Here is a 19,762-nt window from a genome sequence, read left to right as displayed (position 1 = left end):
ATCAGGGTTAGTGGGATCGGGTCAATGTCATCATTCGTCGCTACACCGAGTAAATGTTCCGGTGTGGCTGCATGTGCAGGCGAAGCTTAAGGGTTCGGCTCCCATCGTCTACCCTGCATGTCGCCTTATTCTATTCGACAGGTGCGAGGCCTGCCCACGATACCTGAACCATTATTCAGCATGCTGATCCATGTTCTGTCGTCCTATCGGGCTCCTTGCACGGCCTTTGTCCTCGGACTTACGATTGTCTGACTGAAAGTTCGGGATTCGACGTCGGGAACGGGTTCGCCCAGACCTTGACGGCCTTCTTGTTTATGCCACGACGGTTCTTGGTTCCTGCAGGCAGAGGTCCATGTGGACCACACCCGTCTTGAAGCTTTGTGCTACAGAAGACATGGACGGTTTTCCATTACTCCATCCGATACCACACCCGGACTAGATTGGTCAATCGCTAATTAGCTCCATTTTTCCAAGAATTTTTTCCCGGGCGGCTCGTAAAAAAATACCCTGACGAGGGGACTGCCTTGAAGCTTAATGAGAACATTCGAAGCTAACAGGTAGGTCATGTCCATCGCCCATCGCCTAATGCTCCGCTCATCAACAAAGTCAGCTCCAATTTCCTAACAAGCGTAACCTGCATTGGAAACTGGATTTTGCGTACTTGTCTTAGAGGCGTTCTGCCAGAGACTTTTTAGATACATCTTGATGATCTGATAAAACAATGACAGGGAGTTGCATGTTAGTGCTTGCTTGGTCTGTGATCAAATTACCTAGATCAATCTGACAAGAAATTACGACTAAACCAGGCGGGAACGTCGAACCATGCCCCACGTTTCATCATGGACCCACTTCATGATCAATCTGATAATCCGTCCGCTTCCCTTCCCTTACGAACGGCCGCGGCATCCTGAACTCTTGGTAATTCCCTTGACTTTTCGGTCACACCTCACTCTCTAACTCTGGCCACCCCAGAGCAGGCAACTTGTTAACAGAAAAATTCTTGAACCTTGAAAAATTTTCTTCACACCTAAAGCATCATCTCCGTCGATATGCTGCTATTCTTTCCCTTCCATACGAAACAGGCATGTGCTTTTCGCCAAGCGATCAACGATGATCTGATAATGTCAGCCAAGCGGCCTTCAATCCTTGCCTTTGAAAAAAAAAAATGTGTCAAGGCATTAAAAGCCCAATAGAAAATCAGATGCATCAGATAAGATCCGATACCGGAGAATGCCCACCAATAATTCCCGTATTATCCTTTTTGAGTAACCATGACCAATTTTGACATCGTTCAACGTTATAATGTGTATCAAGGGTCCAAAGAAAAGCTCGCAGACAAGTTTCCTCTTTGTTTGGGGGCACCAATGAAAAATTCAACTTGAACCCCTCAAAGAAGAAAAAACAAGCGGTTTCGTAGACGCGCTAAAAGCGAAGGTTTGCATTTACAAAGCTAAAAAAATTTAAAATGTACCTGCAAGAGAGGGAGTTCAGAGGAAATGAGCAAGTAAATGTGGAGCTGCGGAGCAAGGAAAAAAACAAAGCAGACATGACTATAAAGAATTTTTACGCCATAGCTTCCCTGCATCTGCATTCACAGTGTTGCTTATGTTGCAGATTTTAAGACCGAGCAGGAGGGTCCATGGCTAACGGTTTACCGTTTGAGCTAGTTCCTTAAGACCGTATATACTCTTTGTGTATCCCGCTGTCTAAGTAATAATGCGCATGCGCACACCGCTGCATAAGATACCGATCATGCGATTGTCGTAGCATGCCCTTGGTCTTGGAAAATTCCAGGAGGGAAAATTCGGGAGGCCCTCTTCCGTATTTGACTCGGGTGAATTAACTGGGGCGGTGATTTCTCCAAAGAATCTCTTATATAGAAGCAATTGGCATCTCCTAGTTCAAGTTCTTGCGAGCTGCCTTTTCAATTGCGTCACACCTATTAATCTTACAAACTTTTCAGCGGCAAGATCAAGGAGGCTGACATTTGCCCTGGCCCTTATATTACCGGGACACATATTTTCCATCTTATCTGTAAATCTTGTTAAGATAATCTTTGTCTGGTACGTTTTCTTTCAGGAGGCTATAATTCACCTCACTATTATGTCAAGCCTCAGAAGTTAACTAGAAAGCTAACATCAGAACTACGACATTTCAACACAAATTCAGATCAATTTTATAATTTCACTTCCTCCTTCTTACTTTCCGTCCTTAATTCAACCGATATCTTCTACAATACAGAAAGAAACAAAGAAGAAAAAAAATGGGTCAATACAGCGTTGAGTCCCACGAAAATGGCGAGAAGGTTTATGACCTTATTTGCGTCGGCTTTGGGCCCGCATCTCTAGCAATTGCTATCGCCATTCAAGAAATGCTCCCGGAAGCACGCCCAAACGTCCTATTCCTGGAACGGCAACAGCAATTCGTCTGGCACTCTGGGATGCTTCTTCCCGGCTCCAAAATGCAAATCAGCTTCATCAAGGACCTTGCAACTCTTAGAAATCCACAATCCTCATTTACCTTTTTGAATTATCTCAAAGAGAATGGCAGGCTTTTGGACTTTATCAATCTAGGAACTTTCCTACCATTGCGAGAAGAGTTCAATGACTACCTGCAATGGTGCGCTAGCAAGTTTGCCAACTTGGTTAGCTACGGCGAAACCGTCACTTTGGTTGAGCCAGTCAAGAACAATAACACCGGCAAGGTCGACAACTTTGTTGTCCATTCAAAAGTTGGAGGAATCGAAGAAACAAGAAGGGCAAAGCATGTCGTCGTCGCTGTTGGTGGGCGACCACTCCTGCCAAAGCCGTTGCCAGAATATCACCCAAGAATTGTGCATTCGTCACAATACTCTTCGCGAGTTCCACAAAACCTCACAGACCGAAATGCTGCTTATCGCATTGCGGTTATTGGAGCTGGTCAGAGTGCGGCTGAAACATTCTCGGATGTTGCCTCCAGATACCCTAATGCCCAAACCACAATGTTCCTCAGAGGGGATTCTCTGAAACCCAGTGACGATAGTCCATTGTAAGTCTTGTGCTATTGCATATCATGCGCCCGTTCGTTCATGCACTTGATCAAATGCTGACATACATTAGTGTTAACGAAATCTTCAATCCTTCTGCTACGGACAAATTCTTCCAAACCCCAGCTGCAGAACGCCACCAGCAACTAGTCGAGAACCGTGCAACAAACTATAGCGTTGTTCGCCTCGAACTCATCGAAAAGATCTATAATGATCTCTATGTCCAGCGTCTCAGAGATCCATCTGGCGCTAGCTGGAAAATGAATATCAAAAACCACACGGAAGTCACCGGCTTCAAGAACCTATCTGAGAAGACTGTGGGTCTACAGATGACCCACCGAGAAAATGGCCTTGAGACTGTTGAGAACCACGAGTTTGATCTTGTGATTGTCGCGACAGGATACGCTAGAGATATGCATCAACAAATTCTTGACCCAACTCGGGAATTGCTTGAGGATGCTACAGTAGCGAGATTCCCGATAAACAGAGACTACAGGGTACAGTTCTCTGGAGAGAAAGTCAGCTCGGATGCTGGCATCTATCTTCAAGGATGCAATGAAACAACACACGGGGTAAGCATTTTCTCAAAAAACAACATATCACCTTCCTCCTAAGTGCTAACAAATTGCGAACAATAGTTGAGTGACACACTCCTCTCCGTCCTTGCCGTGCGTGCAGGAGAAGTGGTTGAGTCGATTTTCATGAAGTCAGCCTCTAACGGCCATTCGAATGGTCATTCTAACGGTCATGCCTCGAAAGTCTCAGCAAAGAAGGCAGAGGTTTACACCAATGGAAACGGCCATAATGGCGTAACTTCAAACGGATACCACTGATTTACTGTTGCATTTGCTATTTTGCTTTCTATTTCCATTATCCTTCTTCTTATTGGGCGATCCTCGTGGATATCTCGTGAGACCCCCATGCATACCATTCAGCGATAAAATTCCATAATGATTCCCTCATCCTTGTTGTAATACGATATACCTGGATTTCTACTGGCTCGATCCTATTTGTTTTTTTTGTACTATTTTCGTCGCAAAAAGTTCCTAAACATTTAATATTATGATACCCATCGGGTCAAAGTCATAGGCATGGGAGAGGGGTCGATGGCCGTGGCCTCTGCTTGAGACATGCATATGCATATTCGCTGCATGGAGAAACCAGGCAGACAGACCCGCGTGTAACGATCACCATGCGTTCAAAAAAGGCTTGAAGGACAAGAAAAAAGAATATTCCCTGATTTCCTCATGCATCAAGGCGAGGGGTTACCGACATGCCAGAACACTTTTTTCCAAAAACCCGCACCGTATTAATTTAGTTTATCCCATTACCAATTGTCATCTTAATCCATAAAACCTTCTTTTTTCTTTCGTAATGATACAAAAGCAAAGTGACGTTGGGAATGGACCCACCCCAGACTTTCCATATACCCGCTGAAGGTTATCCCGCATGCCACGCCTGATAAACAAGAAAAATAAAACATACAGATACCCCCATGCTAAGTGCTCCATCGACCAATGATAATGAGCATATTTGTCAGAAATTCTGTCTAGATCGAGAGACGCCACACCCACCCCGCCTTAACGTCTATCATGCAAAGTGATGAAACACACAAGCTATTCTAACCGAATAACAAGCTCGCCGCTAGCTCCACATCTCCATTCGCAGTATTGAGCGCCTGACGAGCTTCTGTTTCCGAGAACCCAAGACTCGTAAGCTGCTCAATCTTTTCAGGTGCGTGGTGTGTCTGCCTGCCTGATGGTAGTGGGGGCGGGTTGACCGGCGTCGGAACTGGAGAGGGAATTGTAGTTTGCGAGAGTAAAGGTTGAGGGGCTGAGGCGGATGATTCCGATGTGGATGGTCCACCAACTGAATGTCCAGGGCCCTGGAAGTTTGGATTCACTGCGGGAGGGCGGATCATTGCCCCGCTTTGACCGCCTACCAGACTACCGGCGGGACCTTCCACAACAGGCTCATCCTCCTGTCCTGGAGCATCAAAGCTGCGCGGACATTCATTTTCCGGGAGGAAAGGAATTTTTGTCTCGCCAAATTCCAAGAGGTTATCCTTTAGGTTTATGCTCGCTTGATGACGCTTGAGCATATCCAAGCCCAATAGAAGATCAACATCCTTCCCCTCCATTACCGTGAACGAGCACGGCAAGTACTGATCACCAAGCTTGATTTGCGCCGAATGAACCCTTCCAAGGATCTTGGCTGTACCGACACCCTTTGCGATACCGGCAAACCTTCTGTCAATCAATCTCATGATATTGCAATCCTCGGCACACTTCGGTGACATGATGGTGGCTTGAGCACCCGAGTCGACAAACGCTTTGACTGGGTGACCGTTCACCTCTACTGGGACGTAAAGCATCGTAACACGGCCAAAGGATTCCGGGTTGTATTCGAGCGCATTCTGGAGGTTCTCTCGGACGGCTTCTTCACGTATGAGCTCTTCTATGCGTCTTTGAGAGTCTATGTTGAACGGGTCGTCGTTTAATCTTGCCTATTGTCCCAGATTAGAATGTGTTCCTAAAATAACTGGAATACGATTCCGTACTATTTCATGTTGCTTCTCTCTTTCAGCATCCCGTCTTCGGCTTTCAAGCATTTGGAATATCTGAGAGAATCTCTGCGGATCATTCACAGCTTCTGCAAGCTCTGGCTGCTGCTCTCTCAGCTGGCTCATCATGTTCTGGTCACCTAACAGCCTCAACCTAATAACTTCGGAGTCTGTCATAAAATCTCCACCTGTATTTCTAGCTCCTTCGGCTGGACCGGAAGCAGCAACCCTATGTGCTTGTCGTAGCGCTTGTATTGATTCTCTGGTATGTAGCTCCAAAACGGCATGATCAACCAACCCGTGTTCCTGCAATGTTTTCTCGCCATCAGCAAGCAGATGACCATCACGATAGAGGAACATCTTGTCCGGAGTGATTTGGTGCATGATTTCTTCGGCTATGAGGGTTTTTAACGCCGCGAGTTGGAAATCTGGGAAGACCTCAAGGCTGAGGCCATCCTCCGGTAAGAGGCTCGATACAATAGAGAGGATCCTATTAACCAGTATTAGCCCTGAGCTTGTAATCGCGTCTCGTTACGGCATCAACAGACATTTCGTCGTTTTCTTCGGCGTTTTGTGTTTATCTGGTGAAACGAGGCGTGAATATGAGTGATGGTTGAAGCTATGATGCTGACACCAAAGCTTGAGGTAGAAATGAGTGATTGAAGCCTCGTGGAAGGCGTGGATATTAAGTGGCGGGCTGTGCTATGACGCCAATGGTGGGGTTTCACTGAGATGGTGTTTGTCTCTGCGACATCCACCAAAGAGGGAAGTATGAAGGCTTGTTTGCGCCGGCCTTTTCTTTTCCCTCCGACCTTTCCTTTGCCTTTTTAAATTTTTTAGTCCTTCAACTAGAACTCAACTTCTAATATTTACATCTCATCGACACGGACACGTAATCTGATGACAGAATCCCATGGAAACAGATTACGTGATGGTAGGTATGGCTAGAATGAAAATTCCTTTGACGAATTGCTATTCGAGCATGTTCCCTGCAGCGAGCCTGTATTTAGGAGCAATGGCGAGAAAAATCATCTTGGTGGTTGGGCTAGTGGCTAACATCAATGGGAATCTCCTAGAGTCGATGTACCTGTGAGTGGGTCCATCGTTGAATGGCCCAGGGTAGATGACTTCAAAGCCGGTCTTCTCCTATCCAATACCTCACTCCACCTTCATTCCCCTATCCTACGAATCTGTCACCGCCTCTGGGCAAACCCGTAAACGAAAGAGGACCAAGAGTCTAGCCACGAACGCCAGCGAGAACATAGAAGGAGAAGAAGAAGAAGGAGAAGAAGGAGAAGAGCAAGCACAAAACAAAGAGGAAGAGGAGGAAGGGCCAGTTTCAAAAGCTGGAAATGATGCTGGCTTACGTAGTCTCGCTACACCACGAGACCGGGTGCCGACGGCGGCCTCGTGGGCTCCGACCGGCGCACATAAGCTACCACCCGCACTGACTACGAATTCGGACAACACTGATGATGAGATGCTCGACGGCGACGATGAAGATGCCGATGATGATGATGATGACGACGACATCATCGACGGGAAACGTAAAAGGCTCGCCAGCAATCTAGAGCATCGCATACGTAATGCTGGGTATGCAGACGACATCATGGAAAGGTTACCACCAACTCAGCCCACGTCACTACAAGCAAAGCATCTGAGCAATATCAATACCTTACTCCATCTCTGCATCCTCCGACGGGATTGGGGGAGGGCGAAACGGGCATTTAGGCTGTTGCTGTTGAGTGATTCGGAGACGGATGTCAAAAATCTGCGACTCAAGACGATCTGGAAGCTGGGGGTAGAAATCCTCAGTTGGGAGTATCAACGGCCGGTGGATGTCGATAGCCAGCACGAGACAGACGGTTCTGGTGATACAAATAGCTCTAAGAGGAGCTATGCTAAGGCGGTTGAATACATGGACAGACTGGTGATCATGTATCCTCACTACAAACACTATGTTGTCGGAAAGGGCGTTAATGCGACAACGATCCTACCGATCTTAATGCACTTTGAGATCCTGGCATTACATGAAAAACTCTCGACTGCCCTGAAGAGTGGCGAATCAGGGGTAGTCTTGGATGTTATCTCAGGGATCGAAGCACTTGTTGAAAGGTTGAAAACCTTGCAAGAAACCCCTCCCTGGGTTGATATGGGGGACTTGTGGAGACTTCGTGGTCAATTGTATACATGGGCGGCTGATTTGAGCCTGATGCTCCTGAACGACCAGGAAGGACACATCCGATACAAAATAGCTGGGCACAAGTTGTCCCAGAGAATGAAGGAGAGGGGGCTACCAGGATGGGAAGAATATTCATCCGAACGCGACGAGGTTTTGATTGAAGATAATGTCGATATCCAACTCTAACAATACCAATTACATATTTAACGATATACATGTACATGATTTGATACATAGAAGAATTAGAAGGGTTACCTCTATCTTTTTTGGGGGTATAGGTGCATGATTGGGCGCAGTACCTACATATAGAGTATCAGTTTGACGGATCTATTGACCACCATATCGATAATATTAGAATACAAAATGTCTATTTATGTTGCATTGGTATACCGGTACCGTATCAGAGTTATTCTTCGCAGTAGCATATATATAATTACTTCTGGTTTACGAGATAATATCTGGCCAGGGCTACTATAGGACGCAGTGTATAGTCACAAATTGGTTGGTAAGTACCATGGTGGCACGGAATACTACTTATATAGGTCGGTTCCAGCCAAAAACAGCTCGTCAATCTACTAGTATACTAACTATCGACAACTTCTATCTTGAGCATAGATTTTCAAACAATTATCTATGACTCGCATGCGGGGAGCTGCGCACGGTAGCTATAACTAAGTACAGGTCGGGGAGATGTGTGTATACAATTTTAATATTTTAGGCGCCGTGGATGCGATTCATACTCCTGATCTTTCAATGACACTGGCCCGGCTGTCCGTTTGTCTGATGATTAAATATAGCAGCACACATTTCCTACTGATTTACCTTGCAACTTAAGAATAGAACTATCGATAAAATAGACCATGCGGAGAACCCCCCCATTCGAATATCGATACCATTTGCTGACAGATTTGCCCGTTGTATCCTAGCGATATACTGAAGGTATAACATTCACATCGCATTCCGTACTGCAACTGAACTAACTTTGAAAGGAGTTTTCGAGTCCCAAAATCTTCGGTAGCATCGTACAATCCGACTGGGTCATTGAATGTAAGCAGCCAAGACTTGATATATTACCAGGTGAGTTATCAATATCCACTCCGGCCAGCGATCCAGTATCGGCGGACGTCTGGTTCCTGCAGATATGCTTGTTTCAGGATTCCAGATTCACGTTCGAAGTAACTCTCACAGGTAACCTGCGGGAGATACTACGTAACTATTTGCCGGCTGGGTCTTGAAACAAGCCAATTCCTGGTCGTGACAGGACATAACTGCACCTGTGCACTGTGGGACTAATATCGCCACGGCAGCTGTCCCTCAATTAGGTAGCTCTCTTTCTTAGTGCCATTCGCCTTTGTACTGTTGTTGGAGGGCCATCAGCCGCCCGCCGTGCCAGAGAGAGCTTAGTTTGGGCCATACTTACATGCTGTGCGTCCCTTAAAGGCCTTCCCTTTCACACCCTTTTTATTTTATATTACCATGGTTTTCCCGCAGGAGCTGCTTCTCAACTTCGCTTCTTCATCATCAGGCTCCACTTTCGGATATCCACTGACGTCTTCTCTCCGTCGAAAATCGCAGTCAAAAGCGGGGATTGCAGGTGGTGAATGGTACTTGCTTAAGTAGGTTGTTGTGGAACTGAGCGCTGGATCGGACGACCAAATAGCCGTGGAGTTCCTAGCTAAGCGGGCGGGTACCTGAGTTGCTCCAACTGAACTGAACTGAACTGAACTGAACTGAGCTGCGAACGATTTCCACACAGCCCACCATTTGTTCCTTATCACCACCACCACCACCGCCCCCTCAGACGACTTCTCCATCCTTCAACAGCCTCCCAGGAGGACAACTACAGCCATGGCCGGACTTCACCAAGCTCCTATGATTAGCTGCCCTTTGAAGACTACACAGGAAATCGACTGGGTCACCCCTCTGAAGAACTACATCCGAGTAACCTATGGCGACCCCGAAAAGTACAACGAAGAATGTGCGACGCTCAACCGCCTACGTCAGGACATGCGAGGTGCAGGAAAGGATTCAGCTGCTGGACGAGATCTTCTATACCGCTACTACGGCCAGTTAGAACTGCTAGATCTACGGTTTCCCGTCGATGAGAATCATATTAAAATCTCATTTACATGGTATGGTACTCCGTACCTTTGGCGCTTATACGAACGCCCGAATATAGACAGATCGAGAAAACTTAGAATAGAACACTGACACTCGGATCAGGTACGACGCCTTCACACATAAACAGATCTCTCAGTACTCCCTCGCATACGAAAAGGCTTCCATAATCTTTAACATCTCTGCTGTCCTATCTTGTCATGCCGCCAACCAAAATCGCTCGGAAGATGCAGGGCTTAAAACTGCTTATCACTCATTCCAAGCATCGGCCGGAATGTTTACCTACATCAACGAGAACTTCCTACACGCTCCGTCATCCGATTTAAGTAGAGAAACAGTCCGGACTCTTATCAATATCATGCTTGCTCAGGCGCAGGAAGTGTTCTTGGAAAAGCAGATCGGCGACGGGAAGAAACCGGGCATGCTAGCTAAGTTAGCGGCCCAGGCTGGATTTTTGTACTCCCAGGCCGCCGAAGGTTGTTCAGAGAATACCGCAAAGGAAATATTTTCGAAATTTTGGTTAGGTTTGGTTCAGGTACGATGACAAAACTCGCTGAAGGCTTCTATTTTAAGGTGCTGACGTGTTTTCAAGGCGAAAATGAACTATATGGGATCTATCGCCCAGTACTATCAAGCTCTACACGAAAACACTACCAACCAATTTGGTATTGGGCTTGCCAGGATGGGCGTTGCAGAACGTCTGGGACGGGATGCTGTCAAGAATGCTGGCACGGTACCGTCGTCTGTTCCAGCAAATTCCAATCTAGTTACCGAAACTAGCGCCATAGTCACGGATATGATGAAGCGACACCTCAGTTTGGTTCAGGAGAAAAGGGCAGAATTCCAAAAGGATAATGATTATATCTACCACCATACAATACCCAGTGAGACATCTTTATCGGCTATCTCCAAGCTCCCAGCTTCGAAAGCGATACCGGTGCAGGAACTGTATGCTGGACAAGATATCCAACGTATAATAGGTCCAGATATATTTTCAAAGATCGTGCCGATGTCGGTGACAGAGTCAGCTTCTTTGTATGACGAGGAAAAGGCCAAACTTATCCGCGCTGAGACCGAGAAGTGCGATATCGCCAACTCCGAATTAGCAGCTGCATTAGACTACCTAAAACTCCCCGGCAGTTTGAAAATGCTGAAGGGTGGATTCGAGGAAAACTTTGAGGTCGATCCTGAGTTCAGAGCTTGGGCAGATGAAATCGCGGCAGAGCCTCTTCTCGTCAATGTATTTGACGAGCTCAAAGACGACAAATTGCGAGTAGAGGAAGTTTTGATGCAGTGCGCCAAGGCATTAGATACTGAAGAAGCTATTTGCGAAAAGATGAGATCGAAGTATATGGACGATTGGATCCAGCAACCATCTCTGGTTCTAACACAAACCCTACGAGAAGATATCAAGAACCTCTCGAATGCAATCGATGCCGCTAGCGAGAGTGATGCAGCTCTGCTGAATCAGTATACTCAGTATGCAGACGACATTGAAGATCTGAGAGTTGCCAGCGAAAAGGAAGAAGTGGACGTCCTTTTCCAGAAGGCATTGGTAAAAAATGGATATCGGCTCGATAAAAGGAGTACTCCGGCACAAGAAGGGAGTTTGCTGGATGTCGACGATTCGGGCGAGATCAGCGTTATGGCACAGATCGAGAGAGTTGAAGAGCTACTCAAGAAATTAAACCTCATCAAAAGAGAACGCATGCAGGTCTTGAAAGATCTCAAGGAAAAGGTAGGGTTCTCAATGTTTAGTGCAGTTACGGATGGATAAGCTAATGTTTCCCAGGTCCATAATGATGATATCAACCATGTTCTCATTCTCAACAAAAAGGCAATGGGTAACATTGAGGGACAATTATTCTCTTCAGAGCTCGAGAAATTCAGGCCACACCAGAATCGTTTGCTGCAAGCCACCCACAAGCAGCAATCCCTGATGAAGGACCTCACCGCAGCATATGGTGAACTGCTACAAGATAAGCGGGTTCGCGCTGAGCAATCGAGATACGAAAAGCTGGCAAAGAACAAAGCTGCCGTGGTTTCAGCTTTCAAGAAAGTATATAGGGCATTTTTGGACATCCAGTCCGGTCTGGACAAAGCTAAGAGTTTCTACGGTGAGATGAAGGATACGGTCGACAGTCTTGACAAGAATGTCGATGTATTCGTAAACAACCGAAGACAAGAAGGTGCAAATCTGCTCGCAAAGATTGAGAAGGAGAAGGGTGCTAGCGCAAACGCCGAGAGGGAACAACAGAGAATCCGTGAGTTGATGGAAAAAATGTCTGTCGGAGATCAAGGAAAGCATTCGCCTGCGCCGATATCCGTCGGACAGCACCCGGTTGCATCGCCCCCTCAGACTCCGCGGTATGGAGGGTTTCCACAGATCACACCCCAACCTCAGCCGCAGACTGTGTACGGCCAGCAGTTCTCTCCCGTTGGCCAACCGCAACAGTATCCTATGATGCAACAGCAACCGCAACAACAGTATGCAAACGGGCAATACGTCAGAAGGGGTTCAAGTGCGCAAAATTACCCACCGTACAATCAATATCAGCCTCAACAGCAACCATATAACCCTGGTGCATACGTCCCACCACCACCACCCGGACCACCACCGATGAACCGGCAGCAAAGTTTCCCACAACAGTACCCCCAACAAGGGTATTCACAGCAGCCGCCGCCACCGCAACAGCAACCTCCTCCGGGTCAAAGGCAACCAGGGCAACAAGATCCATGGTCAGGCCTTCAGTCTTGGAGATAGGCATAACCGCTTTTATCATGTCCTTTTCATCTTCCCCTCACCCTTGCCCTCCGTGCAAGCACCTACTTTTCCTTTGTTAATCACACCCCCTTTGGTAAACAAAAAATGAGCTTGGTTTTATTGGTTGCCCTGTAACGGCCTTTGAGTTTTATGTACTACGATATCCCACCTTTGTATTATCCTTTAGGAATTCGTTCACCAATAGCTTTTCCCCCTCCCTTCTGACCCCATTTTATAAATTTAGCCAATGGTAATCGTTATACAAGCATAGTTTTGTAATCAGTGGTGGTGCTCCTGTATATTTACCAACATTTCATATCAGACACATTCAACCCGTTCACTTAAACCTAATACCAACCTTGACTCCTGCATAAGGTACTGAAGGTTCAAGATAGGGCGTTGGCAGGGCACCAGGTATTGTTGGGCTATGAAGCAAAAGCAGCGACCCATAAGTTAATCCTATTAATTTTTGCTCCTAGTTCATAATCTCCCTTTTAGTTTTTACGGACATAAAGATATTCTACACTTATACTTCCCCATAAACATCCCTATATATCAAAAATATTAGTTCCGAAGCTACAAATAAATAGACAAACATAAAAAGAATCAATCCAAAAAAGAATATACTTACGTCCTCCTCAACAGCAGCATCTCCTTCCTAACCCTCTCCAAAACTCTCAAATCAATCTCCCCTACACAAATATCCTCTTCTCCACCGGCGTCCTCTCCGGGATCCTCTGCATTCTCAGTATCAACTCCTTTGCACTCATCCAAAACCTCCCCCCAGGGATCTATGATAATAGAATGGCCATATGATTTCCGTTTTGAATTACTAACACCGACTAACGCGGGTGCGATAACGTATGATTGAGTTTCTATTGCTCGGGAACGGAGGAGGGTATGCCAGTGGCCTGCGTTCCCGGTGGGGAGGGTGAATGCTGAAGGGTATGAGATGATTTGGGCGCCTAGGCGGCGGTGCTGGAGGGAGATTTCAGGGAATCGAAGCTTTTATTTTTTCGTTTCTTGTATTAAGCTATGAGGGTTGTGATTGGATTGGGATTTTTGTGTACTTACGTCGTAGCATATCAACATACCGAGTTTTCCAATTGGAGTATCGAATGGTGACGTAATAGATTTTCCAGGTTCCACGCTCCTAAATTTAGATATACAAGTTATAATGTTATCCCATGAGCATTCAAGTGTGCTTAATATACTTTCTCATGCATGCTTCGAGCACTTAATGATCACGGATGTATATAGATATAAGGGAATTATAGTAATTGACTTACCGACTCTCCGTCAAAACCACCCCACTCGCCAGCTCCACATCAAACATATGTAACTTCTGATACCTCTGTCTAACAACCCCATCCTCATCAATATAGATACACGTATTCTTCACCTTCTCCCCTCCAGCGACAGGTTCGTGAATTCCAACACATATGGGTAATTTATGTTGTTTTGCGGACTCCTGGAGTCCCAAGACGAACTCGCTGGTTTCGATCGGTTTGACAAGTTTTAGAGATTCGGAGGCGGAGATGGGGATGTAGTCGGATGCTTCCGGGAGGAAGAGGATTTTGGCACCTGCGGCGACGGTTTTGGTTATTATGTTACGGCAGGATTCGAGGTTGCGGGTTAAAGAGGCCACGGCGCGGAATTGGCCGGCTGCCTTGCATGCGGGGGGGTGAATGTTAGTTAGGCTGTTTTCATCTGTCTGTTATACATAAAGGATTTCAAAGTCGATATCATAAAAATATAAAGTATAAAACTAGGTTGTAGATGCCAACAGTGTTGATATTGTTGCATTTGAAGCTCAACGGGAAGGCATAGCTATAGCTAGGATGAACTCATGGGAAAGACGGGGAACAAGGGGGCAGGCCTACAGCTAAAGGCATGGTTGGAAACCGGTATATTCTTATATATATAAGTAATTATTTGTGAAGCTTCGATGTTGCGTTCGAGTCGTATGAAACTGCTGCGGGCCTTGAACTCATGCAACTGTACATGTAGCTAAGAATATCGAGTTTTAACATTTCTGGGTCGAATTTATGTGTGTTGAAACAAGACGTCGGATAATAACCAAGAATATGCGGCCTAGTCTAGAGTAATAAGGATATCTAACAATATGCTGGCCAAAACAAACCGAGTTTTATTTTATTTCATGTAGATACTTAGGTATATATAAGTAATTATTTTTTTTAAAAAATTCTATGATCCTAACCTCATGAGTATCCGAGCTTGCGATTGAATTTGAACCATTGCATTGTCAAAGCATATCAATTGAAAATGTACGGCAAGGCAACTAAAAGAAAAGGGAAAAAATTTACGAGTTATTATATATACAAGTACATCCTCCTCTAATCCAGACGCTGGGTTTTATCTTTTGGCGACGCCTAAGGAACGCCCCCATCGAGTTACTCAGCAGTTCCCAGTACTCCGGGCGGTTACCCCAGACCTTTTCTCTACGCTCGTCAACAAATGGAAACAAATTCTTTTTCAAGAATTTATCAGATGCTCCAGCAGACGTTATATCACGGTCTGTCAAGAGCGATTTTAACGGACAAATCAAGGTCTTTAATGAAGGTGCATCTGGGTTTGTGGGTAGTTCTCTTTCTAGAGCTGTATATTTGTGTTCAGACTAACATTCGGCGGACATGAGATCTTCTTCGAGCAATAAGTAAGAGTTTGGAGATAGCTTGTCTCTGGTACAGAAGCTACAATCTTAGGCTTCCTGAATTGAAGATGGTGGGTAGTCTTCGAATTCTCGAAGATCGTAGTGATCCTGAGGCTTAGATGCTGCTTCGGGGATCATACTTGACGTCTGGGTGTTAAACCCTCGGGAACTAGGCAGTCCGCCAAAGGTCTTGTTTAGTGAAGTGGGAGCCCAGTCCAGTTTGTGCAGTATGGAGGTATGGTAGATATTAGAACCCGCCGCTTTCCGACGTGGGATCTGGAAGAAGTGGCGGCGGGTTTGGAAGGGTACCTTCCGAAAAGATACTGTGAACCGGGAACTCAGGGCCATGGTGAAGTCTTGCCACCGAATTCGCAAAGTAGGTCTAGCTCTAGATACCTGATATTCCTGGTTCCGGAGGTAGAGGAATGACCTTGTGAGAATATTAGTATAGACACCATTAATAGGCTGACTGCGCAAATCTTTGGCTGATCTTGCAATTGATAATCGGGGGACAATTAGAACCATCTGCGTGCACACTGGTACGTAGTATACCATGGGGAGTAGGTCATTGAATTAAGATTGTGACGCGTGCCTTAAAGCCTATGAACATGCTCGCGCTCTCGGGTGCACAAATATTTAACTTTTATCTTCAGTTCGAATCTATATCAACAATTAAATTTGAACCCAACCAACCAACTAAAGGGCATAAAGAAATTATACGGAGGCCAAATGGGTTGTAATATTGATATCCCGATGTTCCTAGTAACGTCCGAATACTTTTTCATGGTCTCCTCGTTTTATCCATGTACATGTGTGTCCGTGGTGGTGTTCAGACCAGGGTATTGCACAGGACCGGCATATAGTAGATCTAGAGAGTGATTTTTAATAGTGGGATTGGTCCCCCCCGGTATCGGATTAAGGATAGAAATAATTTAGACCTACTCAAGTACTTATAGATACATACCAGATACCTATAAAACTAAGTACCTATATGTATCTTATTTTATCAATTTAAAGGCCAAGATCTAGAACGAGAGATAAATATGCATAAATAACCAATCCTAGTGTTTCGCTTCACAACGGTGACGATAATTTTGCCGATCTACTACCTAGCCTAGGTACTTACCTATCTACCGAGTTACTTAAGTAAGTAGTGGTATAGTATAGTCTTGTGTTAGAATCTCCTTAGGTACCTGTTAGCTAGGTGTTTAGCCTAACCGTAGTCACTAAGTCATTTTATATACACTTCTACTAAGCAAACTGAGAAACACTCTATGGAGAACACTCAGACTTTTTTCTTGTCAATTCTAAAGTCTTATAGAACTTGAATATCCATTCATGAATTCACTTAGCTAATACTAGTATCTTTAGTACTATAATCTGTGCATTAATCAATCTTCCACCACACTAAGAGCACTATGAATTGCCAATTTAATGGCCAAGGTTTACTCTGCCGCGATTTATGGACACTGGGATCACCAGTGTCAGGGTCACTGGCACCAGGCAGCTGTGTTGTAAATGTTGCAGAATTACTCTTCAGTTTAACAACTTTGGAACTTTGGAGCAAGGAGGTATACGTAACGCTAAGGATACTTGCTGATTTATACCACTTTAGCTTGCCTTTCATAGAATTAAGTCTATTGTATGGACACATAATTTAAGGTCGTCAGAGTTACAATTTTAGTAATATTTGTTAAAATAAAAAAAAGTTATTCTTATTTTATTTATTCGCATCTGAAGCTTGAGGCCCGGTTACAATAAGCTTCGGTTCCAAGAAAAAACCAAGCAGTTTATTGCCCCCGCTAAGGTATTTCGAAACAAAAGCTCATGATTGATATCAATCTAGCTGTAGACCTTACGTATACCCGGCTTAAATATTATGTTTACCATAGCTCCCGAGTAAGTATGAATCCAAACCATGGAAGGCTCTCAATACATATGATTATTAGTATCTACTGCACTAAATATGCATATGCATATATGGATAGCTATCGCTACGGGGCCGCGCCAGAGCTCAAAGCTATTGATCCTGATCCATCAATATAATACATGCAGCTTCTGGCTATTTAGTAACTATTTCAAATCCAAAGCTTTCGGCCTTGCTCCCAAACTATATATATCCCACAATCCGGGGCACGCTTGTGCGCCCCAAGGCCGGGAACACGAACAAGTTTGTCAACCAAAGTACTTATCAGTTATAAGTTAGGCTGTCAAGAGCTCCAAACCATGTCCTTGTTCAACCTTGTCTGCACCTCAGCCGCAGTGGGAAAAAAAAGGTTAAGAGCCCAACTGCAACTCCACAGGTCGAAAGACCCCCAGACCGACAACTGACCCCAGCAGAAACACCTTCCACCTCAAGCCGATCGAAGGGGAAAGGGTTTTCTAATCAGAGGCTTAAAAATGAACCACTAAAATGCTTAAATATCGCAGGATTAGAACACAGCACCGGGGGGTATTTCTCCCGCCCCCCCTAAAATCCTCCCAAACTTTTTTTTTACTTGCAGGTGTTCGCATAGTACCAGATTGGTAAAAAGATCCCGAGTTATCCAGAGGGTGGTCGACGGTTTGACTTAACGAAATCGACATACATACATACATACCTGCGCGCGCCAGATCCAGAACTAGAATATCGATCCTGCGATTTGGGCTTAAGGCGCTAAGCTAGGGAAACCAAAGGGGAGCTGATACGGAGAAAGCGGGAAAAGCTAGCTACCAGCTTGCAGCAGATATGTGCAGCAGGATACCGTTGTTTGCGGCGGTCTTAGGTCTTCCATTCGCCATTGCTGACCTCGTCCTTTCCGATATCCAACAAACTCCAACGCAGAAATGGATTCCTACGCGGACGTCGACGCGGGGTGGCGGATCGATATCGGAGTCTCCAATTCACAGATATAATGCATATGCATCCCGGATCACAGCTCCACCTGCTATACATCCACAGCAATTATTTGCCAGACAAACTGTAGATGATAGGCTTTGCGCATATGCCAATGGGGATGGAGGTAGGATGATACCACCCTTTGGAATACAGAGCGCTTCAGAAACTGAATCTCTGGTAGATATTATATATTTATAGATGGACACTATATATATGATATTGGTATTTAAAAGGTGAAATGACAGAGCTAACTAGTTCTAATGTTTCCTAAGTCTAGCCTCTCCGATTTACTGCCCTAGAGATTACACCTGCACATTACTCGGCCCTTTTTCTACCGCCTGGGGCTGCTGCAACCCTCGGGGCTGTGTAAACGCACCAAGGACATGCTTCGAAGAGAATGATCCGAATAACTTCTGTATTCCGTACGGGTTCACGATCGATTGTAGTTCGATATTAACTTCATACCTAACTTGGTATGCTTTTCATGAATTTATCCCAAATTGCAAAGTTGTTATATACAAGTGGTAGATTTACTAATATCCCGGTTCTTATGAAATTATAGTACTGGAAATAAACCAAAATGCGCAACATATATCGTCAAAACCAATACCTTAGACCCGCAAGATACCGGCGGCCCCGAATCATGGTCCTGCGCAGCATCCTCAACCAAAATCTTCGTCTTCGTCACCCCAATAGCCAACGCTGATGCTCGAGTAACCTATACCGACATCGATACCGATACCTCAGCATCATCTCCCACTTCCACAAACCCACCAAACTCCCAAAACAAAAACAACAATGACAAAGATGGCAACGACAACAGAAGAGGTCTAGATATCGGTGCCATAATAGGAATTATAGTCGCTGTTATCGGTGTCCTAGCTACGGTGATGGTCGGCCTCTTCCCTCGCCAAATGACCCGTTGTTTAACCTGTGGCCTTCGTCCGAAGAAAGACCAAACGAACGAAGAAATTAGAAAGAATTTTTGGTTATATATCAGCGGGAGAGGCGCTGTATCTACTTCGCAATTACATATACATTATCATAATACACCGGTGGATCAGCAACAATTGGCACAGGCGGGCGCACCGATTGGACTATCGCCGATAACAAGTCCGGGAGGACAGCATCAGGGGTACTGGCCACAGCAACAACAACAGGCTCAATGGGGCCATACCGGGTATGGACAGCATCCTCCACCTGCGTATCAGCAAGGGTATGGGCATGGTGTCGGTGGGGAGTATATTTCTCCTGGACAGTATGCTGCTCCGCAGAGGTATGAGGCTTATGAGCAGCAGCAGCCGTTTTTGGAGATGGAGGATACGGGGAAGAAGAAGTAGTTTCTGGATATATACATATATCTCTGCTAGACTGAGTTTTGGGACTTGGTGTATAATGAATTTGTATAAATTTGTGATTATCGGGATATCGATATATCATGGGGCATGGAGTTAATTGTTTATTGGATAGCGAGTACTTGGAAATAGTGTATTTATACATGCTATTTGCATACCTGTTGATAACGATGTCTTCAATTCAAGCGGTTTGACTTGCAGCC

At 45.3% G+C, this 19,762-nt stretch overlaps 7 protein-coding genes across 7 annotated transcripts; 4 read left to right on the top strand and 3 right to left on the bottom strand.

Moving 5' to 3' along the window:
* Positions 1 to 2,263: 2,263 nt before the first annotated feature.
* On the top strand, positions 2,264 to 3,858 carry AOL_s00215g414 (uncharacterized protein; the record flags this gene model as incomplete). Its single annotated transcript, XM_011129616.1, has 3 exons — positions 2,264 to 3,027; positions 3,099 to 3,597; positions 3,664 to 3,858. The coding sequence occupies 3 exons, from the start codon at positions 2,264 to 2,266 to the stop codon at positions 3,856 to 3,858; spliced, it is 1,458 nt and encodes a 485-aa protein (XP_011127918.1).
* A 788-nt stretch (positions 3,859 to 4,646) lies between these two features.
* Positions 4,647 to 5,972, bottom strand: AOL_s00215g413 (uncharacterized protein; the record flags this gene model as incomplete). Its single annotated transcript, XM_011129615.1, has 2 exons — positions 4,647 to 5,531; positions 5,586 to 5,972. 2 exons carry the CDS (start codon positions 5,970 to 5,972, stop codon positions 4,647 to 4,649), a joined length of 1,272 nt encoding a protein of 423 aa, XP_011127917.1.
* A 739-nt stretch (positions 5,973 to 6,711) lies between these two features.
* AOL_s00215g412 (uncharacterized protein) lies at positions 6,712 to 7,956 on the top strand (the record flags this gene model as incomplete). Its single annotated transcript, XM_011129614.1, has 1 exon — positions 6,712 to 7,956. One exon carries the CDS (start codon positions 6,712 to 6,714, stop codon positions 7,954 to 7,956), a length of 1,245 nt encoding a protein of 414 aa, XP_011127916.1.
* Positions 7,957 to 9,618: 1,662 nt separating this feature from the next.
* On the top strand, positions 9,619 to 12,652 carry AOL_s00215g411 (uncharacterized protein; the record flags this gene model as incomplete). Its single annotated transcript, XM_011129613.1, has 4 exons — positions 9,619 to 9,902; positions 9,994 to 10,423; positions 10,481 to 11,626; positions 11,681 to 12,652. 4 exons carry the CDS (start codon positions 9,619 to 9,621, stop codon positions 12,650 to 12,652), a joined length of 2,832 nt encoding a protein of 943 aa, XP_011127915.1.
* Positions 12,653 to 13,178: 526 nt separating this feature from the next.
* On the bottom strand, positions 13,179 to 14,547 carry AOL_s00215g410 (uncharacterized protein; the record flags this gene model as incomplete). Its single annotated transcript, XM_011129612.1, has 5 exons — positions 13,179 to 13,200; positions 13,284 to 13,657; positions 13,727 to 13,805; positions 13,942 to 14,321; positions 14,536 to 14,547. 5 exons carry the CDS (start codon positions 14,545 to 14,547, stop codon positions 13,179 to 13,181), a joined length of 867 nt encoding a protein of 288 aa, XP_011127914.1.
* Positions 14,548 to 15,374: 827 nt separating this feature from the next.
* On the bottom strand, positions 15,375 to 15,674 carry AOL_s00215g409 (uncharacterized protein; the record flags this gene model as incomplete). The annotated part of the gene is made up of 1 exon (XM_011129611.1): positions 15,375 to 15,674. One exon carries the CDS (start codon positions 15,672 to 15,674, stop codon positions 15,375 to 15,377), a length of 300 nt encoding a protein of 99 aa, XP_011127913.1.
* A 2,380-nt stretch (positions 15,675 to 18,054) lies between these two features.
* Positions 18,055 to 19,544, top strand: AOL_s00215g408 (uncharacterized protein; the record flags this gene model as incomplete). Its single annotated transcript, XM_011129610.1, has 3 exons — positions 18,055 to 18,328; positions 18,482 to 18,626; positions 18,767 to 19,544. The coding sequence occupies 3 exons, from the start codon at positions 18,055 to 18,057 to the stop codon at positions 19,542 to 19,544; spliced, it is 1,197 nt and encodes a 398-aa protein (XP_011127912.1).
* Positions 19,545 to 19,762: the final 218 nt, after the last annotated feature.

This window comes from Orbilia oligospora (genome assembly GCF_000225545.1).
Source record: "Orbilia oligospora ATCC 24927 unplaced genomic scaffold scaffold00215, whole genome shotgun sequence".
Classification (NCBI taxonomy): domain Eukaryota; kingdom Fungi; phylum Ascomycota; class Orbiliomycetes; order Orbiliales; family Orbiliaceae; genus Orbilia; species Orbilia oligospora.
The sequence above is the reverse complement of the archived record's forward strand: the minus strand, read 5'-3'. Positions and strand labels throughout refer to the sequence as shown.